Source organism: Falco punctatus, assembly GCF_963210335.1.
Source record: "Falco punctatus genome assembly, chromosome: 9".
Lineage (NCBI taxonomy): Eukaryota > Metazoa > Chordata > Aves > Falconiformes > Falconidae > Falco > Falco punctatus.
In genome coordinates, this window is record NC_137589.1 from 21,931,477 (window position 1) to 21,954,502 (window position 23,026).

The following is a 23,026-nucleotide window of genomic DNA, read 5'->3' on the forward strand; positions in this document are numbered from 1 at the left end:
ATCAGCGTTTTCTGTTACCTCTCTTCCAAAGAAAGGTAGCAAACTGAATGACAGCAGGGATACTCCAGGGTGGATATTGTGCATGGCAGGAGACGTTACCATCAGAATTTGACATGAGTCATCTTCTTGTGTGGAATGTGCACTGGTACCTTACTGCTTTATTTTTCAAAGAACACTTGCACTACGTTTAAGAAAATTATTTAGCTTTTCTTCTGTTAACATGGCAGGCTGCTTTATTTTTGATGCAGAATGAAAAACATGTCCTGAAGCTTTTAAAGGAGCAAGGGGAGGTTGTTAGAGCCTAGAGAACATGGAGTGTATAAAATAGATGTTGTTGGTTGCATTGTGTTTCTTGATTTATTGATTTTGACTAGCTCTGACCTTTTTTTTTTTTTTTTTTTTTTTATTCCTTGCATTGCAGGAGCTCTATTGCTACTGTTTACATTGAGGTCCTTCCACCCAACAACCAGAGCCCTCCCCGTTTTCCCCAGCTGATGTACAGCCTTGAAGTCAGCGAGGCCATGAGAGTTGGAGCCATTTTGTTAAACCTGCAGGTACAGATGCTTCCCTGTAAGCCTTTACTACATTCCCTCTGTGCCCATGCCATGCAGAAGCCAGTCCTTGCATACAGAGGCAAGGACTGTTTATAGGGGCTGAAAATTATTTAATTGTAATAAATAGCCCCTTTTACATGGACCATATAGGAAAAGTGCTTACTTTGATATTTTTGTAACTTCTTTTTGGTGTTAAATGTGCTAGAAGGTTCTATAGGTTGCATGTGGGACTGAAGTATATAAGAAAAAAATTCCATTAATAGCTTAAAACTTGAAAGGCCTGTGATTTGTTACATTAAAATCTCTATATATATGTTTGCCAGCAAATCAGAGGAGCTTAAGACCTTCCGCACCTAATTCATGTGGAATTTCAGCAATGTTTTTGGCCCTCAGCCATCTTTAGCCTGTAATTTTTGAAAAGCATCTGAAGATTAATTACTCCCCTTGGTGTATGCAGCTATTACTGTTACCAGTCTAACAAAAAGTAGAGGTCCCTGTACTAACTGACTGCCTGACAGAGCTCTGCAAGTGGAAGCAGTGAAAGCATCTTAGTCCAGCATTGCTTATAAATAATGCTGCATGACACAGTTTGCAGACCCAGCTTGCTTCTCTGCGTGCTGCTGCATGGTTAATGTATCAGCTTTCTCCTAGCTTATTTACTGTTCCCTAAGCTTTTGCTGCATTGTGTTCTGTCCACATCTTGAAGGCCAGCTGTGCAAAATATGTAGATAAATTACAACTCTTTAGGTTGTAGTTAATCTTCTGGGGGATCAGGAGCTTAATATTATGGCTTTGAGTCTAAAGCAATAAACTCAGTATAGCACACTCTTCTGAGCATGGTTCCAGTGAACATTATAGCATGATTCAGACTTCATATAAAGCCATTCAAAGGAAGAAGACTGGAGATGTCTGAAGTAAACAGAAACCATAGACAGCAACAGCCTTACCTGCTTTCAGTCAGTGTTCTATTGAAGTCGATTGAACTCCGTGGAATTATGTCAGCTCATACTAGCTGAAGTGTGTGGCTCTGTGTGTTTCGCCCATTTAGTAAACACATGGGAAAAAAATAATCCAAATTGAAGTGTGTGAAATAAAGAAAATCTAATTGAGTCATTGATGCAGGTGAATGGGTAAGTTTCAATTAAAATCATTTGCTGATGAAAGATGAAGATTATTATAGATGGTTGAGCTGATACAGCCAACTGCGCTGAGGGAGAATGACTCATTTAGCTCAGTGCTGAAAATTAGCTTCTGGCATGTCTTTAATGCCTGCAGTGAACTCAGAATTGAAGAGCCATGCTGTTCAGAGCCTTCTCCTCACTGGTGGGAAGATGCTTGGTTCTGGAAACCCCAAAGAGTAACAGGAACCAGGAGCATGCTGAGAAACCAAAACATTTGTGTTTACTTGACAGGTGCTGGAATATATGGCTGAAGGTCTGAGTGATCCATGGAGGCAGAAAAACTATTAGCAAGTTTTAGTATTTAAGGATTTTATGCAATTTAAATGTGGTTAGAAAGTGAACCTCATTGTTGGAATAGTCTGTCTGCTTTAGTGTTGCACTAAACCCCAAGCATTTTACCTAGAATTTGTTTTGCTTTTCAAATGATCCTTGGTAAAGGGTGCTGAGTAAATCCAGGAGAGCCAGCTTGTGGCAGGCAGGGCAAAGGAGATGCAAAATTGTCATGTAAGCTACTCTGCTCCTAGCCTGGATGCTAGTGAGAATTCTGGTGATATAGCAGTGGGCGTTCTCTTGCTACATGCCCAGGATCCCCAGAAATTATGAGTTACTGTGTTTAGGAGAGTGAAATGCATCAGTTAGTTTTAAGAGCTTAGGAAATGCACAGAAAATGTTGTCTTCTACTTAGTTACTGCAATGTAGATTTATGTTGCATTACCAATATGTTATGCATTACTTGAATTCAGCTAGGCAATTCCTGTTTATGAAAAATAATTACTTGTTAAATCACAAAGATGCATGGCTTCATCTCTTCAGGATTAGTCAAAGACTGTATCTCTTGTAGGCCAGTGGTCCTGGGCCTGAAATGCAGATGCATTGTCTTTACAGGGCAAGTACAACTGCCTCATTCTGCATTAATATGCCCATCTGTATTAAAGGACTTTTATTGTGTGGAGTATATTTCTGTCTTCCATCTTTTTTCATTCCCTGTGCAGAATTGGCCAGGACATTTTAAACATTCATAAACTGATTATTTAAGCTTGTGAAATCTTGTGCTGTCTTTTCCAGGCAAACAGAAAGTTACCAATTAGTTATCTTGGGGTTTTTGTGGAATTTTAACAATACCTTAAGGTGTTGCCTGTATTCCATAGGTAATATGGAATATTACCAGACCTCAAATATTTAACAAGTGTTTTCATCTGTAAATTTTCATGCTGATTTTTCATTTCATGAGTAGTCTTATTGATACATTACGTTTTTTGGACTTAATGTATGTTTTGGTTGATGCAGTAGGGTTAAGAGGTTATGTTTTTGTAACTCTCTGGAAAATCTTTTGGTAGTGTTGCATACAGCCTGAGGATTACAAAAACTGGGAGAGAATGAGCAAGCTTTTTGAAATATTTCCAAGTTATCATAGCTAAAGATCTGCAAATTATCAGTGCCAATAACAATGCAAATACAGCTGTTTAAAATTTGCCTGTTTTACTTTAAAATACATGTTCTAAAAATAAAAATTCCTTTTCTGTTAAAGTTTTTTTATACAGATGATGGAAAGATATTTTTTCTTACACTAGTATTTATTTTATAATGTACCCAGTTGATTGTGACTGGTGTTTTAATTTAGAACATTTGAGATTAAGTAACGCAATATTAAATGGTCTCCACAGTATTAATTTGTAAATAAACCTCAAGAGTTTATTGCATGCCTGGGAGGTGTTTATTGCTTCATGTTTTGCCAGCCATTATTCATTATAATATACAAACACTGTAAACTTTCTGGGAGTCTGCAAAACGAATAGGACTGTTATGGTCCAGTTGTGTGCTGAACAAGGAAGCAATATGAAACCATTGTGCACAATTTTTTAAGTCACTATATGCAATTGATCTGGAAAGCAATAGGTATAGATTGCTCTCTTCTCATGTACAAGTCTTCAGTGTTTTTCCTAAGTGCATAATAACTTGCTGTTCTTTCGCTTTAAAGAAAACAGAAGTTTTTAAAAATAATGATAAACTTTTCCCCCTGATTTTTAAAGTATGTTGATTTAAAAGTACATTTTCTTTGGACATAAGGAGAAAATGAAATGAACTAGACAAGTCTTTTATTTTTGGTCTTTTTGAAAGTCACCTGACTTGTTATGAATTAATATAGACTATAAACAAACCTCTGAGATAGCCTTAAATGTGCAGTGAGGACAGGATTCCCTTGCAGATGAAGTAAAAAGAATACGAAGGAGCTCTAAAGATAGAACCAACAGTGTGATTCTGGTGGTTTATGATCTATGATACTCAGAGGTGCCAACTAGTCATATTTTCTGCATCCAGTATTTCTGTAGTTTTGTGTTCTTGGCTAACACTTTTTGACTTGTCTTTACTGAGTCAGTTCCTGACTGTTCGTATGTTCCACATAAGAATATCTGCATTCTGCTCATACCCTCTAATGTGCTGGCACTTCCTGTCACTCGGTGCCATACATGGATTTTATAAACAAATTTCCTGTTCTGTCACTGATGTTGTTAATGAAAATATTGATTGGTATTGGGAGAAACATACACACCTTTACAGAATTTAGTCAATACAAAACGCTATCCACTGCTGTCTGACCTTGATTTTTATGGTCCGTTTTTTTCTTGCTTAATCCTGTCTTCCATTTGGAGACCATGTTGTCTAAACTTGTTTGTGAAAATGTCACATAAAGCAGTATGAAAGCCTTACTATGGCTAAGATACATTATTACACACACAGCTTTTTCCCTATTTACAAGACCTGTTGTCCTGTTGTAAAAGAAGATTAGATTGCTTTGGCATACTTTGTTTTTGAGAAATTTAGCTTTGTGTTATCCATCTCCATATTGTCATCACAGGTACTTACAAATAATCTGATTATTTGTGGTTTTCTGGCAACTGAGCTCTACCTGTCTGGTCTGTGATTTCCTGGCTCATTCCTCTGTGAAAGATGTACCTTTTGTTTGCCCTTCAGCATGTTTGTCCTCTGTGAGTTTTCAAAGAAAACTGCTAATGGCTTTGAGTTTGCTTTAGTCGGTGGTTTTATACATTACAATGAATTTCATCAGGCTTTAATTTCAGCAGATGATTTAAAGGTGCTCTATTTATGTACATATTCTTTGCCTTATTCTTTCCCAGTTCTCATCTGAGAATTTACCCCTTTGTTGCCACAGTTAATTTTGTTTGCTGCTTGATTGAAGCTGAAATACAAGAACTGTTATTTAGCTCTTTGACATTCTCAACATCATCCTTTCTGCTTTTATACGGTGGCAAGGTACCACGCTCCTCAAGTTTCCTTTTTAATTTAAACATTTCTTTGTCCCTCTTTGTATTCTTTTTTGCTTCTATTACAGTTTTACCTCAACTTCTTCTGACTTTGTCCTCATATAGATAGTTGTGCTTGCTTTTTCTTTATACAAGTCCCCATCATCTGACTTAGCCATAGTTTCTGTATGCTTCCTTTGGTTAAGGCAAGTTGGTTTCTTACTAGATTCCCTGTTCTGTCTGCACACTGGAATAGTTTGTGCTTCTGTTCTTAATTTGGCAGGGGGTGGTGTTGCTGTTTCTTTTTTCACTTTATTTTTTAAGAGCTGCTTTTTAGGTGGTCAATCTAAAGATAACCAGTCCTTGACTGTAGTCTCCAGCAAACGCTTACAGGGAATAGATAAGAAAAAGGATGGTTCTTGAAAAATGTGAAACAGAAAAACTCTTTCCTTATCTTCTTTTTTATTTTCACCTGTCTCCTAGTAAATCCTGCCTTTCTTTGATCTTGTTGGTTGGCTGCCTTACAATTTTCATAGCAGTATCTTTTCTTCTTTTTTTCCCCCGTGATAATGTGCTTAATCACTTTGGATTTTGAATGCTAAATTGTTGTAACCGTGAGACAGTTTGGGAGACAGTTCGGTAGACAATATTTTCTCTGAAAAACACTTTACGCTCTTTTGAGGGAAAAGATGTGTGTACATCTGACAAAAAAAAGTAACAATTACATGGCATATTTATGGCCATTTTTGGAAATAGCGTAGCCAAAGCTTAACTTCGAAAGAGTTTACCTAACTTCTGAAAAGCATTTTTGTCATCTAGTAGGTAGAATATATTTGTTTTGATGCCTTTATTAGCTCTTTTTGAAGATCTTATCCTGATCTTCATCCTCCCAAAAGCAAATTATTGTGGAGGGTGAATGCTGCAGTGTCTACGCTGCTCAGTGGAGCATCAGGGAAAGGAATGAGGTTCTGGTAAACTAACAGAAAGAAGAAACAGGATAAGAAGTGGAAATGAAGAATAGGAACAAAGGAAACAAGAAGTTCAGTCTAATCAGCCTATAGCTGCACAAAAATAAAAGTACTTGAATAAAGCCTGAATTTCATACTTGTGATGCTGTGTGTATATATGTAGTAGCAATTTGAAAGTCTGTATTCAGGATATTGTCGTTTCTCTGTAGCATAAGAATTCTGATGTGCTACAGCTTTATCTTAAGTAGAACATCTGTAATTACCACTCTTGCCTTAGAAATAGAGAGATTGATGTCATTCCTGTAGATAACTTCAATAAAACTTATGGAGTTAATTTTCCATTTTGTCAAGTGAAGGAAAGAAAAGAAAGCTTCATAACTGACTTAATTTTATCCCCTTTTTTCCTAAAGGCTTTTGATAGAGAGGGTGACCCTGTAAGATACCTCATTCAGAATGGAGATCCTCAACAAGTTTTTAATCTCTCTCAAAGGTAAGTGGAAAACCCTTAGAAAACAGACTTGTAACTTTTCAGTCAAGTGAATATGTGGGCTGAGAGCAAAACCAAAGACTTGTAATCAGACATATTCAGCTGTTCCATAGATTGGCTCTTAGATGTTAATGAGAGCTCTGTGAATGATACTGTACTCTGGAGTTTTTCACAAATTAATATTTATTTATTTTAAACATTTTAGTAGGTGAAACTCACTGAGGTGGAAACATGCTATTTAAAAGAGTGACCAGAGATTAATTAAAAACGTTATACTTGTCAGCTTCTGACTAATGGCAGGGACATTTTTTGCTTTAGTTTCCTGCCTTCAAGTGTTTTAGTCTGTAGTGGAAAGTCTTTTGAGCATTATTCTTTTCCTTTAATTGAATACCAACTTAAATAGAGTTAGAAACCAAGGGTACATTATGAAATTATAAGCACCAGTTAGGTCTGTGCCTGTCTCATCACCCCCTTCTTTACTTTACCCAAGCAGCTATTATTTACACTCCAAAGTATCTTTTTTCTTCATAGGAAGGAGGGAGGGTGGTGAGCTGACTCCCTGTGGTAGGTGATGGTACAAAAGTAACTTGGTTCTTATTTGTTGTTGGTGCAGGTGTAATTGCAAAAAATTGTTCTAATTTGGTGCGTGGGACAGATTGTACAGAAACAGGTCTGTATGTTCTGAGTAAGCTTTAGATCACTCACTGTGATGAATCTCCCATACATGGAGAATAAAATCACTTAGGAAACAATATGAAAAAAGCCTTGACAATCCCAAGAGATGCTGCTGATGTTATCCACCAGGATTGATGGGCCCTTTAATAATAAAGACTTGTTAGGCAAGGAAAGGGACAGTTTAGAGAGAGGAGACTGTTTCACTGAGCTGGCAAGATCAGGAAATTGTGTTGGGCTGCTGTTTTTATTCATTGCTTAGTGCTGGAGTTTTCCATGCAAATCAGGGAAGGTGTGCTTTGTTTACCAGCTCAGAGGAAGTTTTGGGAGTCATAGCTCCTCATAGCTCCAGAACAGCGTGGATTTGCAGGGTTTTCTGCACAAGCAATGCTAGCAATCCTCCCCTTAACACAGAGAAGCTTGGTCGGTCTGACCTACTCTGTGACCTTTGGAAGTTGAATAATGAAGAGTGTGCCTGGCTATGTGAGAGAACCTCTGAAAAGGGGGCTACTCAGTAGGTAATTGTTTTGTGTAGTTTGTGCTTATCACAGCACTGTTCACATCCCACCATAAAAATCCTGAAAGTTCTCCATGCCAAAGAAACTTAAAAAAAGCATGCAAATTCAGGACAACTCCTGGCCTGCCAAACCTGTGGTGTGAAGGTATTCTCAAAGTCAGATCCTAGGCAGTTTCTGTATTGTCCAGCTTTGGATGTAAAAAGGGTGGCAATACTCAGAAGTCAAGATGTTAAAGGTGGCAGGTGAATTCACAGCTGTGAATTCAGTCTGAAAACAATTAAGAAATCTGGTGCCTTCTCTGAAGGCTGCAGACACAGCACCACCCTTGTGCGTTCACAAGCAGTCTTGCAGCAGTTGCAGGTGTCACCTTCCAGGGCCTGTCAGGGGTGGCTGGGAACCCTCCTTGATCCCACCCAGCCCCTAGGGCCCATCACGGGCAGCCTGACACCCCCCAACACACACATGCCAGCCTCATGTCCCCCCCTCATGCGTCTGAACATCACACCTCATTAAGGGTTTCAGCACAAACTTAGGCTAGTGTTTGTCTTTTTTTTGATCTGTTGCCTCTTAGTAACAAGAAGAGCTCTTTGAAGTGTTTTCTCCTTCCTGCTCTCCTTGCATCTGTTTTTTTGGAAATTGTGCAAAGTTTTTTTCAGCCTTTTGCACGTTTTTTTTTCTAGATGTTGAAATGTCTCGATAAGAAATTAAAGTAGGATTACTGTTAAACAAGGCATATAGTTAATGTGAGTGGCATGTTAAGGCTGCGGTAATTTATCTCAATGTTTCATAAATACATTTTTAGATACTTTAAGGCTAAGGCAGAGACCATTAACATGATTCTTTTCCTTTTTCTCATCTGGATTATTTTCTTGCATCCTGGAGCCTATCAGTTAATCCCTGTGTGACACGAGTACTGAAAATTACCAGTTTTACATCTACCTACTAGATCTCTTTTATTCTCTATCTGAGGATGTGAGATGGTTTTGTTCTTTCTTCTTTGGCAATACCTGAGCACAATCGGTAGTAATTCAGTACCTTCTTATGTTCCCCAGGGAAGGTGATGATTAAAACCTGGGGTATTAAATGAATGTAAGTACCTCTGAATCCTTGAGTAAAACACAGTAGTTTTTATAAATTAGTCTGTCTCTTGAATGATGTTCATGTACTGAAATGGAGACTGTAGATTGTGAGTGTTCAAGCGGTAGGAAGGAAGAGATAAAAAAGGCAATATGATAGTCCAAAAATGTTGGAGAAATTAAATGGATACATATGGCTAAAGGTCAGTGTTAGTAAAGCAGTATTTGTTGTCAATAATTTGTTCTTAGCTCCACTTTGATTTTTGTGTGTGTGAAATAATACTTTACTATGTAAGTATTATGTTCTATTCACTGTCCCTTTCCTAAAAAATTCTTCTGTTTGTATTTCACTGCAGTGTCTTGAACAAATGCTGGAAAATATAGATGATCTATTATGATAGCTAATTGACTTGCAGAAACACTTGGAAATAAGAGAATTACTAAAATACAGAGCATGATTTAGTATTTCCAGTCAGTTAATAATATATCTGACTTTCCTACAGCTCAAAGGAAACTAATGCCTTTCTCAGGAGTGTCACTACTGTTTCACTGTCTGCTATTTATAAACTACAAAACGGTTAGTTTAGAAGTTGAATGGTCTTTAGTAATACAACAAAAATATTAATTGAGCTCAGCTGTATATTCCTTAGCAGAAGAGAGTATATGAGTCTACAGTGAGATAAGCAGTGTTATTAATTTGTCTCACACAAATTACAGGATAGGTTGCTAGAAACCCTACCACTTCTACACTCATTGCCTTCTTGTGGGTCATGTATGTAGGCAATGCTAAGATTTTACTGGTACTCTAATTATTAATAGTCTAATCAAAAGACTTAATAGTCCTGTTATGACACTAATGCAAACAACTAAAATAGCAAATATAGGTATGTTTTAGTATGTGTGTGTTATGTAAATATAAAATATGTGTAATGCAAATTATTTTCTGTATATGTGTAATTTTAACATTTATATATGTATAATCATACATATGTATACATACACATGTATTTTAATATCACTATCAATATGTATCACTATAGCCATATATATAGCTACATTTATATCACTGTATACTATATATATGAGTTTATGTAAAAACATATATAAATGTATGCATAAACATTCTAGGGTCTGTCCCTTGCTCTGGTGTTGTGCTTAACCCTTTCACTTTCCCTTTGGGGTCATTCAGGGCAATAATTTTCTCTGGAGCAAGGGTCTGTGCTGAGTCTTCAGCACCTGAAGTCCTGCCCTGGGAGGAGGAGTATGATACTGAAGGTTTCATTCTCCTCACTCTAGGGTCCATCTTGAGTCATATTTACATCTGACACACTCTGTACCGTGCTTTTTTCTTCCTGTCTGTGTGCAAGTCCATTTTACATCTGAACTTACTGCATGTGGGGTGCTTTGCATAAATGGATACTTGTTTTTCTTTGTGACCCCAGACTGGTTTTGGGCAGCTCCTAAGGTTGTGTTTCTTTATAAATAGTAGGCCAATGGTGAAGTGTTTGTAGCCTAGGCCCTCTGGTGTCATCCTGTGCCTGAATATTCACTATGCTAGAGGCTGTGCCTGTACTGCTGCACACGTAGTTCACTCTGCACAATAACCAAGTTATAGCTACCTCTTCGTTAAAAAATATATGTATATATAAAAGATAGGCACCACACTACAAAATTGTAGAGAAGGAAGCAAAAGCTAAAACTGTATTTGTATCGGGTACCTGCTCATTAGAGAACTGCTGTTTAAAGCTAAAATCAACCTTGGAGCAGGCTGAGGCAAGTCCGTGCAAAGAAGTGTGGCAGGTCCTGAGGCCCTGTTGTAGCTTGGCAGAGCACTTGTGGCTTAGGACAGGACATGTCAGCTCCATATTCACTGGGTTACAAAACTATACACAACACGTGTGTGTCCCATTGTTTTTTACCAACCTCCAGAAGGTTTTTTAGGTACAAAGAAGTTGCTAGCTTTTCCTTTTTTTGAGGAAGCCGGACATGAAACGTGCCTATGTTATAGTTGTGTAACAGTGGGACGTTGCATGTAGCATCTCCAGAAATATTCTTTTCTTTGATTGCTGAGTTTGAATATTGTTTTGTCTACCAAGCTTTCAGTCCTACAGGAGAATTATGCTCCCACTCACGGTTTTCACCTATTTCTGTAGTATTTATTTGAAGAAACTGCTTGCAGTAACAGCTTGCCAGTAAGTGTTGGTATTTGTCTCTGCTGAAAACAACACTGTAAAAAGTCTTGGCCTGGAACCAGTTTCTGAGGTCTTCTCCGAGAGTAAGAAGTTACAGCAGAAGCTCTACAGAAATTTATAGTCTAGGGAAAAAACATCACTAGTTATAGATCATATACATCCAAGCGTTCTGAAGAAGTACAGCTAATGAGATCTCATAGTTTAGTGGGACTTTTATTTTGGCTTTGCCTTTTTTTTTGTTGTTGTTTTCATAAAATCTTTTTTTGAAGAAGTGAGTGTTTAGGTTCTGGGTCATGAATGTAAAACGTAGGTTCAAACAGTAAAATTTATAGCTGTGTCTGACAAATCCTTGTGTCTGATATGCCAATTAAAAATGGAATAACACGTGAAAAGTCACAGCATACCAAGATGGTAGCTTGTGTGGATTTTGTGCTGCAAAATTACATGCTGTTACACTTTTCCTGAAATGTTGCAAGCTGACCATAACATGTTTGGTGGAGTTTCATGGGAGAAGCTGCTTAGCCATGCAACAAGAGGGTAAATGTCATCCTGGATCCATGTTTGTTGGTGCATATTACTTGAATAGCCTATGGATTGGGTGGTGTTTAAGAGGTGTCAATTTGTTACATACATGACCAGGTTCCAGTAGATGCCAAAACCCTATAAATGAAATGCAGAGCTTTAGGGCTGGTCACAGCAGTATTGTACCAGTTCAGGTAAGCAGAGTTTAGCTTGCTTAGGATTGTCGACTCAACAGTACTTTTCTAATGCTTCCTAATGTAAAATTAATGAGTCCAAGGTGGGATCTTGTTGCTGTGTTGCTATAGCACACCTCCAGGTGGCTTCCAGACTTCTGCATAAGGAAATGAAATAATCATAAAGAAAAAATCCTAATTATTTTATTTGTCAGCTATTACAGGAATTTGTAATGCTTTCAAAGAGGATTTTTGTAACATGTATTTGTTTTATTCTTTCTGTAAGCAGCTGCTTAATAGCCCTTCATTCATCATCTTTTTAAAGTGGGCATCAATAATCACAATATCCTGATTAATTTTCCACAACATTTGTGCCTATATTAATACTTTATTATTAGGAAATGTGGTATATCTGTGCTTGCACTGAAAAGGCGTTAGCTTATTACAGCACTTTTATTGAAATTACATGATGCGCAGTTTAGTAACCTATCCCTATAAAACTTTGAGGAGACTCATACTTAAGACTATGCATGTTGTACTCCCAAAGTTCACTGCTGCAATCCTGTTTGGTATCGGGACTCCTCTGTGATTAATAGACTGCTTGTGATTCTCTCTTCTCCTTTATTACAGCAGTGCAGCTTTCTAACAAATTAGGGTCACGTTTTCAGTGTAAGTCTATCTTTTATAGAATCCTGTAGATCACTAGGTTGATATTTTAATCCCAATTTATACATGTATCAAAGCAGAAAGCATTAGAAATTGGCTCATCATTTTTATTAGCCTTTACATTCCCAAAGCATGCTTTCAGTTGTAATAAAGTCTAAAAACGTATTAACTTGCTCAAAGGGAAACAGTTGTGTAATGCAAAGTAGTGGAACAAAGGTCCTTGTAGATATCTTAAAACTGTTGTGATAACATTTTATGTTTTTGTTTTATTACTAGCTCTGGACTGCTAGCCTTAGGAAAGCCCTTGGACAGAGAAAGCACTGATCGCTATATTCTGATTGTTACAGCCTCGGATGGCAGACCAGATGGGGTGAGTTTCCTGTGAAAGTTTAAGAAAATGGGCTATTATGATACATGGTTAGGCACTTGAAGTATCTGTTACATGGGTCTTGAGCAAGTATAGCTGTCATCTGCAACAATTTTTCCTTTATCTTAGAAAGGTTTGTATAGGTAAAGCCTGTGTATCACTTTGGTAACGTCCTTCGATCTTGAAACAAAGTGACTTTGCTGCTACTTACACCTTTTTGTTCTTCAACAAGAACCAATGCGGTCAAGGTTTTGTGTTACTCAGATATATGCATCTTTGTACTATTTCTTCTCAGTGCTATTAAAAAAGCAGTCTTCCTTCTCACCTCCTAAAGATCAGTTATGTGGGCAGGTATATTGTAGATATGTACTTTATCTAGTCAAATGCATTTCACTTTTTTCAGATTTGACAGGTGAAAGCACTGTCCAGGTAAAATTCTGGAAAAGTGCCCATTCCACTTTTCTTAAAAAAACCTTTTATTGGAAGGTATTTCTAAGTCTTCTATGTTTGCATTGATCAGACATGCAGCGACGCCACAATCTAACTAACAAACTATTGCTCACATCTGTTTAGTGTAACAAAATTGTGATTTTCAATTTCCATATTAAAAAATGGAGGGCTATTTAAGGATATTATTTATTCATCAGGCAGAGGCAATGGAATTAGTTTTTCTGAAAGCTTGAAGCAATCCCAACAGGGGGAATTCACCACAGCTGGATTGTGCAAGGTACGTGGGAATGCAGCAGTTCTGCTGTGGATTTGTGCTATGGAATAATAGCATAGATAGAGGAGAAGTCTCTATGTATCTGACCTTAAAATTACAGTGTATAAGGGCAGATCTAAAATACAATATATCCACATTATCTGGGCTATCCTAAGAGGCCATGTTCAGCTTTGAGATTGAAACAGAGAAATCTTTGACAGTTTGCTATGGAGCAATCATGAAAGCTCTGTGGTTTGGACCCCTTGCTCACCCTGTTTTCACAACAGCAGAAGAAAATCTTATGTATTCTTTCTGTGGCATGCCCTTTTCCCAATTTTAGCGTCTTCAGCTTACAAGGTTTGCCTTCCATCTCAGTGTTTACTCAATCTTTTTTTTCCCCAAAAAACTATATGCAATTCAGTGACAATATGGAGTAACTGTAACAGATCCTACACCTTTTCCATTAAAAATCTGGTTATGGTTATCTTCAGTGATTCATCTTAATATTGTAATTTTGTTACTTGTGAACTACTCTCCATTTTTTTATAGCTGTGGGTTGAATTGTTTTAATCTCTTAACTTCCAGCTGTGAAATCTGAAGACTTAAATAAAAGACTGGTGTTCGCATACTGATTGCTATCTTCAGCCCTGCCAATGTCTTTCTTGGCCCAGGGAGACCTGCCAAAATGGATCTGTCTTTCCATTTCTGGTATCTCCGGGAGTTTGGAGGTCAGCACACGGGGCAGCAGGACACTGCCCACATGGGATCACCCTTCTGCTTGGTGTACAGCAGCCTAAGCCCCAGTCTCTTGGGGAGCAATGTTTCTTGCAGGAGCCTTTCCCATAAGCCTGGTGGTATGAATCATTGCCTTTCTAAACCCATGAGTTACTGGATTCCTGATGTTCTAGGGACTGAAACTCTTGCCCCTGGTAGCTGAAACCAAGACAGCCTGTGCCCTGCCTGCTTCACTCTGCTGTAAACCCCATGGGATATTGGACTCATACACAGTATAAAGTATGGTATTGGCCCTCCTTTTTATCCCTGGTGTTCTCTAGAGAAAACTAACTGTTCCCCACCAGCATCTGTGAAGTGTGTTGAACACATTTTTGCATGTGGAAAGTCTGTGGTCCTGCACACTTGAAATTTTTGGTGGTTTATTTTTCTGTGTCATTTATAAAGGGCCTAAGAGACTTTTAGCAACATTGCTATGGCACTAAGTAGTTGAGGTTTCTGTATTCTAAGCCCCAAGGCTTATTTAACTGCTTAATGTTGTGTGGTGACAGTCATGTTGACACCTTTTGACTTTTGGGGACTGCTTATTCCATCAAAATTAATACAGACATAGTTATGCCATCACCAACCAATACAGCTTTCCATTTAGTAGTGTGGCCTGGCTGACACTGTTTCATCACTTTTGCATGCCTTATAATGCTCTTGGTTGTTTAAAATGCTCAGCTATGCTTTCCAAGTTGTTGTTGTTGTTGTTCTGAGTTATAACCTGGAGCATTAACAGGCTTGTGGTTTTTCTCTGACCTTGGAATAGCATGACCTACCACCCATCACTGTCAACAATATGACACGACAAACAATTAAGTATGCATTAATTGAGTAGTCAGGAAAATACTTTTATTTCTTTAGTAATGAGACTTAGTTGTAGATGAGCAGACAAATGATAGGCAAATGAAAAATATATCAAGCTCAAATTGTTTTCACAAATTGTGGTTTGTTTGGATGGGATTTCAAGGCAAGAATTCACGTCTGCATTTCAGAGGGAGAAGTTAGAAATAAACATACATGACTTTTTAGAAAAAAGAAAAAGCCTTCTGTGCTATTTATTATTGGCTTGTGTGAGTGTGTATGTGTCAGTTAATTCATATAGATAAAACTGAAAGCTCCATTGTATTCTCTTAGTGTGTATTGTGTGATTTAAGCAGAACTCAAACCTAAAATACAAATGTCTGATCGAGAAAATATTCACCCAGCACTTCAGAAATGTGTTTTCTGCCCAAGTTTTGGCAAAACGGAACAGTTCAGTGCCTTGTTTATAAAGCCATGTGGGAGTTAGTAATTAGATACTCTTAAAAATTGTCAGTCATCCAGGGGCTGTTCCCAACTTCCCAGGCAGCTATAGCCTTCTTTTTTAATGTGGCTGAACAAGGGCAATGACATTGATGTCTCTTGATGCAATCACTTTGTGGTACTCGGAAAATACTGACAGGGGTTCAGATTCTTTTGTATGTCTTAGAAGACTCAATCACCAGGTCACTAAACTATTTTGGAAGTCCAGAAGAAGCTGTTGTCCATCTGCTCTTTTGAATTTCTGCTGTTCAGGGTATAGTCTGAGATTCTCTAGATAGGACAGATCAGAGGTGACCTAGCTCTGGGAAGGTTTCTCTAAAAACCATGAATCTCAGACTCTGCCCGTTTCTTCCGCAATGAACTTTTCATGAAAAAATGGGAATAATTTTAGCATTGCAGGCCCCAAAATGGTTTGGGGCCATGTTTCCTGACAAGACACAGGACCATCAGACAACCTTTAGAAAGGCATCTGCAAGAAAACTTGTCTTGGTGGGCTGAGCTGGCCCAGAGCAGCTGGGTGCTGACTGCACAGACTGAATTGGCTTTTTTTAAAACATTTTGATTATTTATTTTTTTTTGGTGTGCTTTCTGTATGTAGTTCTGGGTACACAGCACTGGATTCTGAATTTCACTCTGAAGTCTGATGCAAAGAAGTGAGATGCTGCAATATTTAACCTTTAAATGTGGCTAAAACATTCATGGATTTGCAGTTACTCAGTACAGGAGATTAAATCAGTGGGGCGTAGAATTTAGAAACTCTGAAAACTATATTCCTGGCTACAGTATGGAGAAGTATGGTGTTTCACAGAAGGTCATGGTAGTTTCTCAGTCACAACAATGCTTTTAGAAGGATCAACAGTTGAAAACTAGTGTAAGCTCACCTTATGATCTAGCTAAATAATTGCCTCAGGCTTTACATGAAAGCAGGATAAATACCATTGTATTTGTGATCCTAGATGATGAGTCAGACCAGGGCAGCCTAATAGTGTCTCTGTCCCAGGGGCCGTGAGGCACACCGGTGTGCTTTGTGTAGACACAAATACCATGCCATACTTCATATTAGTGTCTCATTCTTCATCAGAGCAGACCAGCATTTCAGGAGGGTATTCATCCACCCAGAGAGCCATAAGTAGCCTTATTTCCATGTATTGTGTTTCATCATGTAAGTTAGACTTCAATATTTCAGTCATCTTAGAAGATCATTAATAATTTTAGACCATCTATCTCCCATGACACTTGAACTAATTACCTTCCTTAGAGCAACAGGTAGAACTAGATCAAGGTAATTTAAACAGAGATTTCCTACTTGAATAATGTACAGAGATTTAATTAATTACAGTAAATGTTCTGTTACTCCTGTAAATATTACCTGTATCTGCTCCACATCAGCTCCATTATCTATCAAAAATAAAGCATGTATGCCTCTTTCAGTAAACATTGCACTGAGATTTTGTGTACAAAAATGCTTGTATTGAAAAAGGCTTCTATTTTACTGGTGGTTTTGTACTCAGTAAAACAAGATTGCCAAAAAATTTTAAAATCAATGCAGCCTGTTCATACTGTGGAACCTTATTACTACCTTAATGTAGTGCATTTATTTTGATCTGTCGGGTGCAGTGGGAAGGAATAGTTCTTAAATAGATGGAAAGGAACAGTATAAACAGATAAATGATTTTGTACTTCGTCATCTAAAAGAACTCCTCTAATTATTTCCTTTTCAACCATACAAACTGCAACTAGAAAGAAGCACTGCCTGTTACTATTTTGCTGACAAGTTATGTACTTTGTATGAGAAAGCCTTAAAATTTTTACTGATCTGTAAATCTCGGTTTGCACAAGAGGAATTTGTCCTGCCAGATCTCATTTTCTGTGACAGAAGGCTTTCTCCATGCCCCAGCTTTTTCTAGGGTGAGCTTCAGGAGACTCCCAAACTTCCAGTGTTTGTGCAACTTTGTCTGCTTGCATTGCATGGATAATATTCCCTATAAAGACTGATTTCAATTGCTAACAGGGAAGGGGTGATTTAAGTAATCCTCATAAAGAAACAGATTGATCACATTTTTAAAACAAAGATTTTGAGCAGATTGTAGTACTGTTTTGAAAACTGAGTTTATTTTAGGGTGAGAAACAGTTCTGCATCAAGGATTATTGAAGCTTTTTGTATCCTAAAATAAATAATAATAAATAAAAAAAGCTTAAGTAGAACTATGTTACAATAGATCTTGCAGCAGAGTTCACAATAACAGTGATGTATAGTGTAACATTGAGTATAAATTTTGTTATTGTGTATATTAAGTAATATCACAGTCATGATAGTAAATACCTTGGTTGTGAATTCTAGTTAGACTGGAAAATGTAAGATGGGCAGACTGCTTTTCAGTCAGCACTGTTTGTGCGAAGTTAGAGAGCTCAAGAGCAGATGCACTTGCCCCAGAAGCTCCTTGCCCCAGACCCCTCTCTAGCTGAGTGTGCCTTTCTTCGTAGATTAGAAGAAACCTCTGCTCTTTTTATCACATCAGTGAAGTCTCTAGTTCTGATCAAATAGGTAAACTATGCAAGACTGCTAGGAGAATTGCAGCTGAAGGCTCTGGGAGCCATTGTTCCTTACCTGTTTTTAAGTTCTCAGGTTTGGTTTATGATATAAAGACCTTGGTAGAGATGCCACAGCTTTATCCATTTGCAATTAAGACACTGAATCCTGAGCTTTTAGTTTAGATGCAGACCCATTTTTCCACAGCTTTGTCTCTGGCCAGCTGCATGACAAATGTAGCCTCTTTCGTACTTTAGCCTCCAACTATATTAGGTGATGCGTAGCACAAAGTGTGCTCTAAATTTGGGTTGTCTAGCCTGAGCTATATAGCTTGGGATATAAGCTACCAGCTGCTGCTGGTTCATCCTGTAGGAACAGTAATGTTTTGATCCTATGCTATTGAGATGCTTTTTGGCTGCTTGGACAGCAGATCAATACTCTCTCTCCTCTACAAATAGATATGTAGGGTTGGAGCCTGGGAGGTCACAGGGCTGGTGACCGGCATGACATGGAGATCTATCCAGTCAGTCCCATGTGTTTGTCAAGGGCATTTCTTGAATGTGTACATGATTTTCTCTTCCTTTACCACTGAAGTTCTCATCTTCTGGATTTTCTTTTTGAATGTGTGAGGTCTTAGTTTTTGGGGATTTATTTTTGTGTGATTGACAGCTTTTATCTTTGTGTCCTCCCCAGGCTTTTTCTGATCTATTTTCATTAGTGTAATTATTGACAGGCTCCAGCCTTGTCTTTCCCTTCAGCCTCAGTCTCTTCTCTCCTAAGTTTCTTTGCAGTCCAGCTGGCCATTTCTTCTTTCTAACTTGGAGAGGTGTAGAGGGAGAGGGTTGGTAGAAACTGCTTTTAAAGTTCTCATGCCCTACACTGGAAGGAAACAAGGTCTGAAAATACCTGAGGCTTGCAGCCTTGCTGATAGGGACAGACCAGAAAAAAATAACACGCTCCCCCTTCCCCATGGCCCGGTGGACATTGTTGTTGTGGTTATGCAGCTTCTGTGCATTCAAAAAGGTTAGTGAACAAAGCCCTAAACAGTTGTGCGTATTTACCCATCACTTTTTTCGAATTTGGCACTTTATTGTCCCCGTCCGTTACCAATAAATATTACATTCCCATTAGCAACATCACTCTTCAGGCTATCACTCTCCTGGAGCACTGAGCTTGGACAGCATAGCAATTTACCTGTTATATAATTCACGTATATTTTATTCTGGTACTTGTCACTCCCAGTATTTTGAGATCTGAGCAGCTGTTTTCCCTGTTTGATAAAGAATAGCTATTATTTTGGATATCATTATTTAAGTATAGTGTTCTTGAATGGAATATAGGTAAGCCCTGATATGTAGATCAGAAGCGTTATTTACACTTTCTTTTTTGATCCAATAAGGCCTTGGACTTTGCCCCATTTGCAAATATAATTATTTGTAAGCTAGTTATATCTAGAGATGATAGCATTTGTCTAAATTAATAAACCTGCTTGACATCAGAGCTAAGAATGTTTCCTCTCTAAGGCATAAATGCTCTCATCAATTCCCGACTTCAATTTAAATGGCTGGGTACAAATAAAATAAGTCACAAGTGAAATTTCCTTCAAATTTATCATCTGTAACATTTATCAGGGCCTGGCATTCTTAGGACAAAAGATATTTGTGGAGGCAATGTAAACGTTACATTTATTGCTTAGGGAAGAATTATATATGTAAGAACTATTTTAGTGGCCCTAAGAAAGCTATAAATTGCAGCTGTTGATCTTTTGTTTGACTTAACATTTATTATAAAAGAGAAGTAAACACGGTTTGCTTCAGTAATAAATAGGAAATGCCTGATCTGAGGCTGTAATGCTTTTTTCCCTGCATGAATTTCCAGCAATAGCTTCAACACTCCTTTCCAAGCCATACTTGACGAATCTTTTGTAGAAATGCCTAGTTTTAAAAGAGTCAAGGCAGTTTTTTTAATCCTTACTGTATTATCTTGGTATTTGCAAGAGGAGTATCCATTCAGTTGATGCACAAAACCAGTTGTGAATTAGGTCTCTCTTTCATTACTTTGGGGACCTACTCAAGTTTGTTTAAAGACTTTTAGTGGCAATTAAACGTATGTCAAGAGCTTTAGCAAAACAGCCACTCTGTTCATGAGAGAGTGCTGGTTTACTGTCTCTTCTAGCATCCTCTACAAAGCATTGCAACTTTACATAATTCCTTAAGAAATTTGTGAAACTGTTTGCTTTCATTTTCAAGTATGTAATGAACAAAATAGCCTGTATACAATCAAGGGGGCAAACTGAAAGATTCTACCTGCAGGTGATTTTCTTCAAACATCTTTTCTTCAAACAGCTATTTCTCTATTTGTTTTCCCCAAGCTTTGCAAGGAAAAATCTGCTTCCTGCTGCTCATAGTTCTAAACATTGACTTAATTTTACTCTGCCATATGCAAGTCACCTTGCAGTGGTATAAGACTAGAGCCAAGCAAAGAGGACAATAATGTTGTGGGGAGCTGGGACATAGGTTCCAGATACATGTTGCACTGTTTAGTGTGAGAACCAGTGAATGAAGAGAGAATAAATCTTTCTTTGAATCTTGAGGCTATGAGATATATAATGCAGCTATCTTCCCCCCCACTGCACAACAAAACAAGAAAGCTGGCTTTGCAGAAGTAAATGGGCACCAAACTGGAACTTGTCTTTTGAATATAATTTTCTCTGCTTTGATAGTCAGAGGCAAGAATACTCTTAGAGCTCCTCATGCTCTTCATTATTGACTGAAAAATTTCAATGTAATGGGTTGTGACAAAGTTAAAAGCCTCACCACTTCTCTGTCTATGTGCTGAAGGTTTCCTTGGCTGAAGAATTTAATCTAGTGACCTAGGAAATGAAGTGGGGGTTATGTGACAGTAGAAGCGATTTCAGGCAGCCACTGCTACCTGCAGTTGAAAATGGTAACAAGAAATGGTAGGCTTCTCTAACGATACAAGAAACTGAGCATCACACAAAATATAGTGACCCTTTTGCAGTATGTTTACTTCTGTCCTCCTTGCAGTGCACTTTTTATCCCCAAAGCATGTATTTGCTACCTGTGGTCCATCTCACCTGTAGGGTAGTGTCCCATGTAGTTACTAGCTGCTGTAAGAAAGGGTATGACCCACAGTCTACTTGCTTTCATGTTTTCTGTTGCAGTGACAGACTGAAAAGAGGTTATAGCTAGCCCTGAACATAACTTCTAAGCAATGATTATTTAATCTATGTGATTTTAGTGTTGCTGGTGACTTTTTACGTTATCCACAAGATGGATGATCATGAAGTTACCAATAGTGCTCCACGCTGCAGTTCTGAATAAGCCACAGTAATTTATAATAGTTGTCTAATAAAGGCTATTTCAGAATAGCACATCAGTCTTAAGCTGTGGCTTGCAGAGAGCTCAAGTAAGTCTTTGGAGCCATCTAATGGGGATACAAAAATGTTGATTTTATTTAATAATCTGTGATTATAGCCATTTCTGACATTAATGGCAGAACTGCTGCTCTATGCATCTCAAAGAAATAAAGGTAGCCAACAGACTACCATTTTGTGTAAAAGGTTGGCATTGTTCCATCAGTGGGATAACGGATATTGCCTGTATTCAGATGAAATAGCAAGATTTTTGAGTATTCCCATATTGTTTCTCCATTTTAGAGTTTGTCATTTCGATTTAATGGAAGAGAACACTGGGCATGGCTGCTAACCCAGAGTTCATTTTGAATGCTTCTCTTGGTGATCCTGCCACTGAATTCATCCACTTTTTATAGTTTGGTAAATTGTGCCTAATATAAAAATGAGGATTATTTGAAGTGTTGATGTTATTACAGGAACTTATTTCAGTACCCATGGAAGTTTAGAAAGAACAGAGAACTTAATTTTATAAAATAATTCTCCCATTTGGCATCTCAAAATATTATTCCTTTGCAAAATACTACTTTTTTAATTTATAAGTGAAAATTTAAGTGTGACTGGAGACTTGGTAACAAGTGGAGCACTATCCCATGTGGCTGTGTCAGCTGGCAGATAAGGCAGAATGCTTAGGATGAGTAAAAGTATTGCCATCAATCTGAAAAATACGAAAAATTCTTAGATAACAGAAGACTTGTGAAACAATTCCAAATGTCTCTTCTCCTACCTTCCTCTCTCCCTTCTTATAAAATCCTCACAAACTTTCTTTTTTTCTTGCAAAACTAAGCCAAGCAAACACTCTTAAATTTTTCCAGTTCTCATTAGTCTTGGGGGTTAGTCTGACCTGGAATCCCTCAACATCAGTGACAAGTTCCATCCTACATTACAGAATTAACCTGTAGAATAACTCAAGGCGGCTTTCACCGTTCACATACACAAGTCAGGCTGGTAACTGATTTATTGCATATTTCAGGTAGCCCATTTCTAATGATACAAAGTCATCAAAAACTTGATTCTTTCTGTTCTTATGCAGGGGCTGTTGAGACCAGGTTCCCAGTACCTGTCTGCAATGTGAAGGCAAGCTAGAGCACAGTTTATAGAAAACCCTTTTGCGTCACCATGCTGAAATGCTGTCATTGTCCTCATGGGGAGAAGCTATTCCTTACGTCCAGTCTGAGCCTCTCTTGTTACAGTTTACACTTGTTTTCTCTCCTGACACTACCTAATTATCTAGGTGTGGTCTTCTGAGGGCTGAGTAGAGGGGATAATCCTTTCCTTGGACTCCAGGCAGGTCCCCTGTCCATACAGCCCGTGAGCTGCTGCCCTGTGTTGCTGCCAGGGCACACAGCTGCTCCTGCTCCACTCGCTGTTTGCCAGCACTCACAGGCCTTTCCTGCAGAGATGCTTCTGACTAGACAGGCCTTGGCCCAGATCCCTGTGAGGGGCTTTTCCTTCCCATGGGCAGGACTGCGCATTCATCCTTGCTGAATTTCATAGGGTTCCTGTTGGCCCATTTCTCAGCTGACTGAGGTCCTTCTGAATGGCAGCCCTGCCTCCAGCATATTGACTGTTTCCTCCAGTTTGGTGTCACCTGCAAACTTGAGGAGAGTGTACTTCATTACCTCCTCTACATCATTGGTAA

General features: G+C 38.2%; 1 protein-coding gene across 6 annotated transcripts in view; it reads left to right on the top strand.

The window, feature by feature from the left end:
* The window catches only part of PCDH15 (protocadherin related 15), an 878,455-nt gene that overhangs the window by 671,439 nt on the left and 183,990 nt on the right, over nucleotides 1–23,026 (top strand). For all 6 annotated transcript variants that reach the window (XM_080401549.1, XM_080401544.1, XM_080401545.1 and 3 more), the window contains 3 exons: nucleotides 422–554; nucleotides 6,377–6,456; nucleotides 12,549–12,642. In XM_080401549.1, the coding sequence (XP_080257675.1) occupies nucleotides 422–554; nucleotides 6,377–6,456; nucleotides 12,549–12,642 (307 nt within the window). The remainder of the gene's footprint in view (nucleotides 1–421; nucleotides 555–6,376; nucleotides 6,457–12,548; nucleotides 12,643–23,026) is intronic.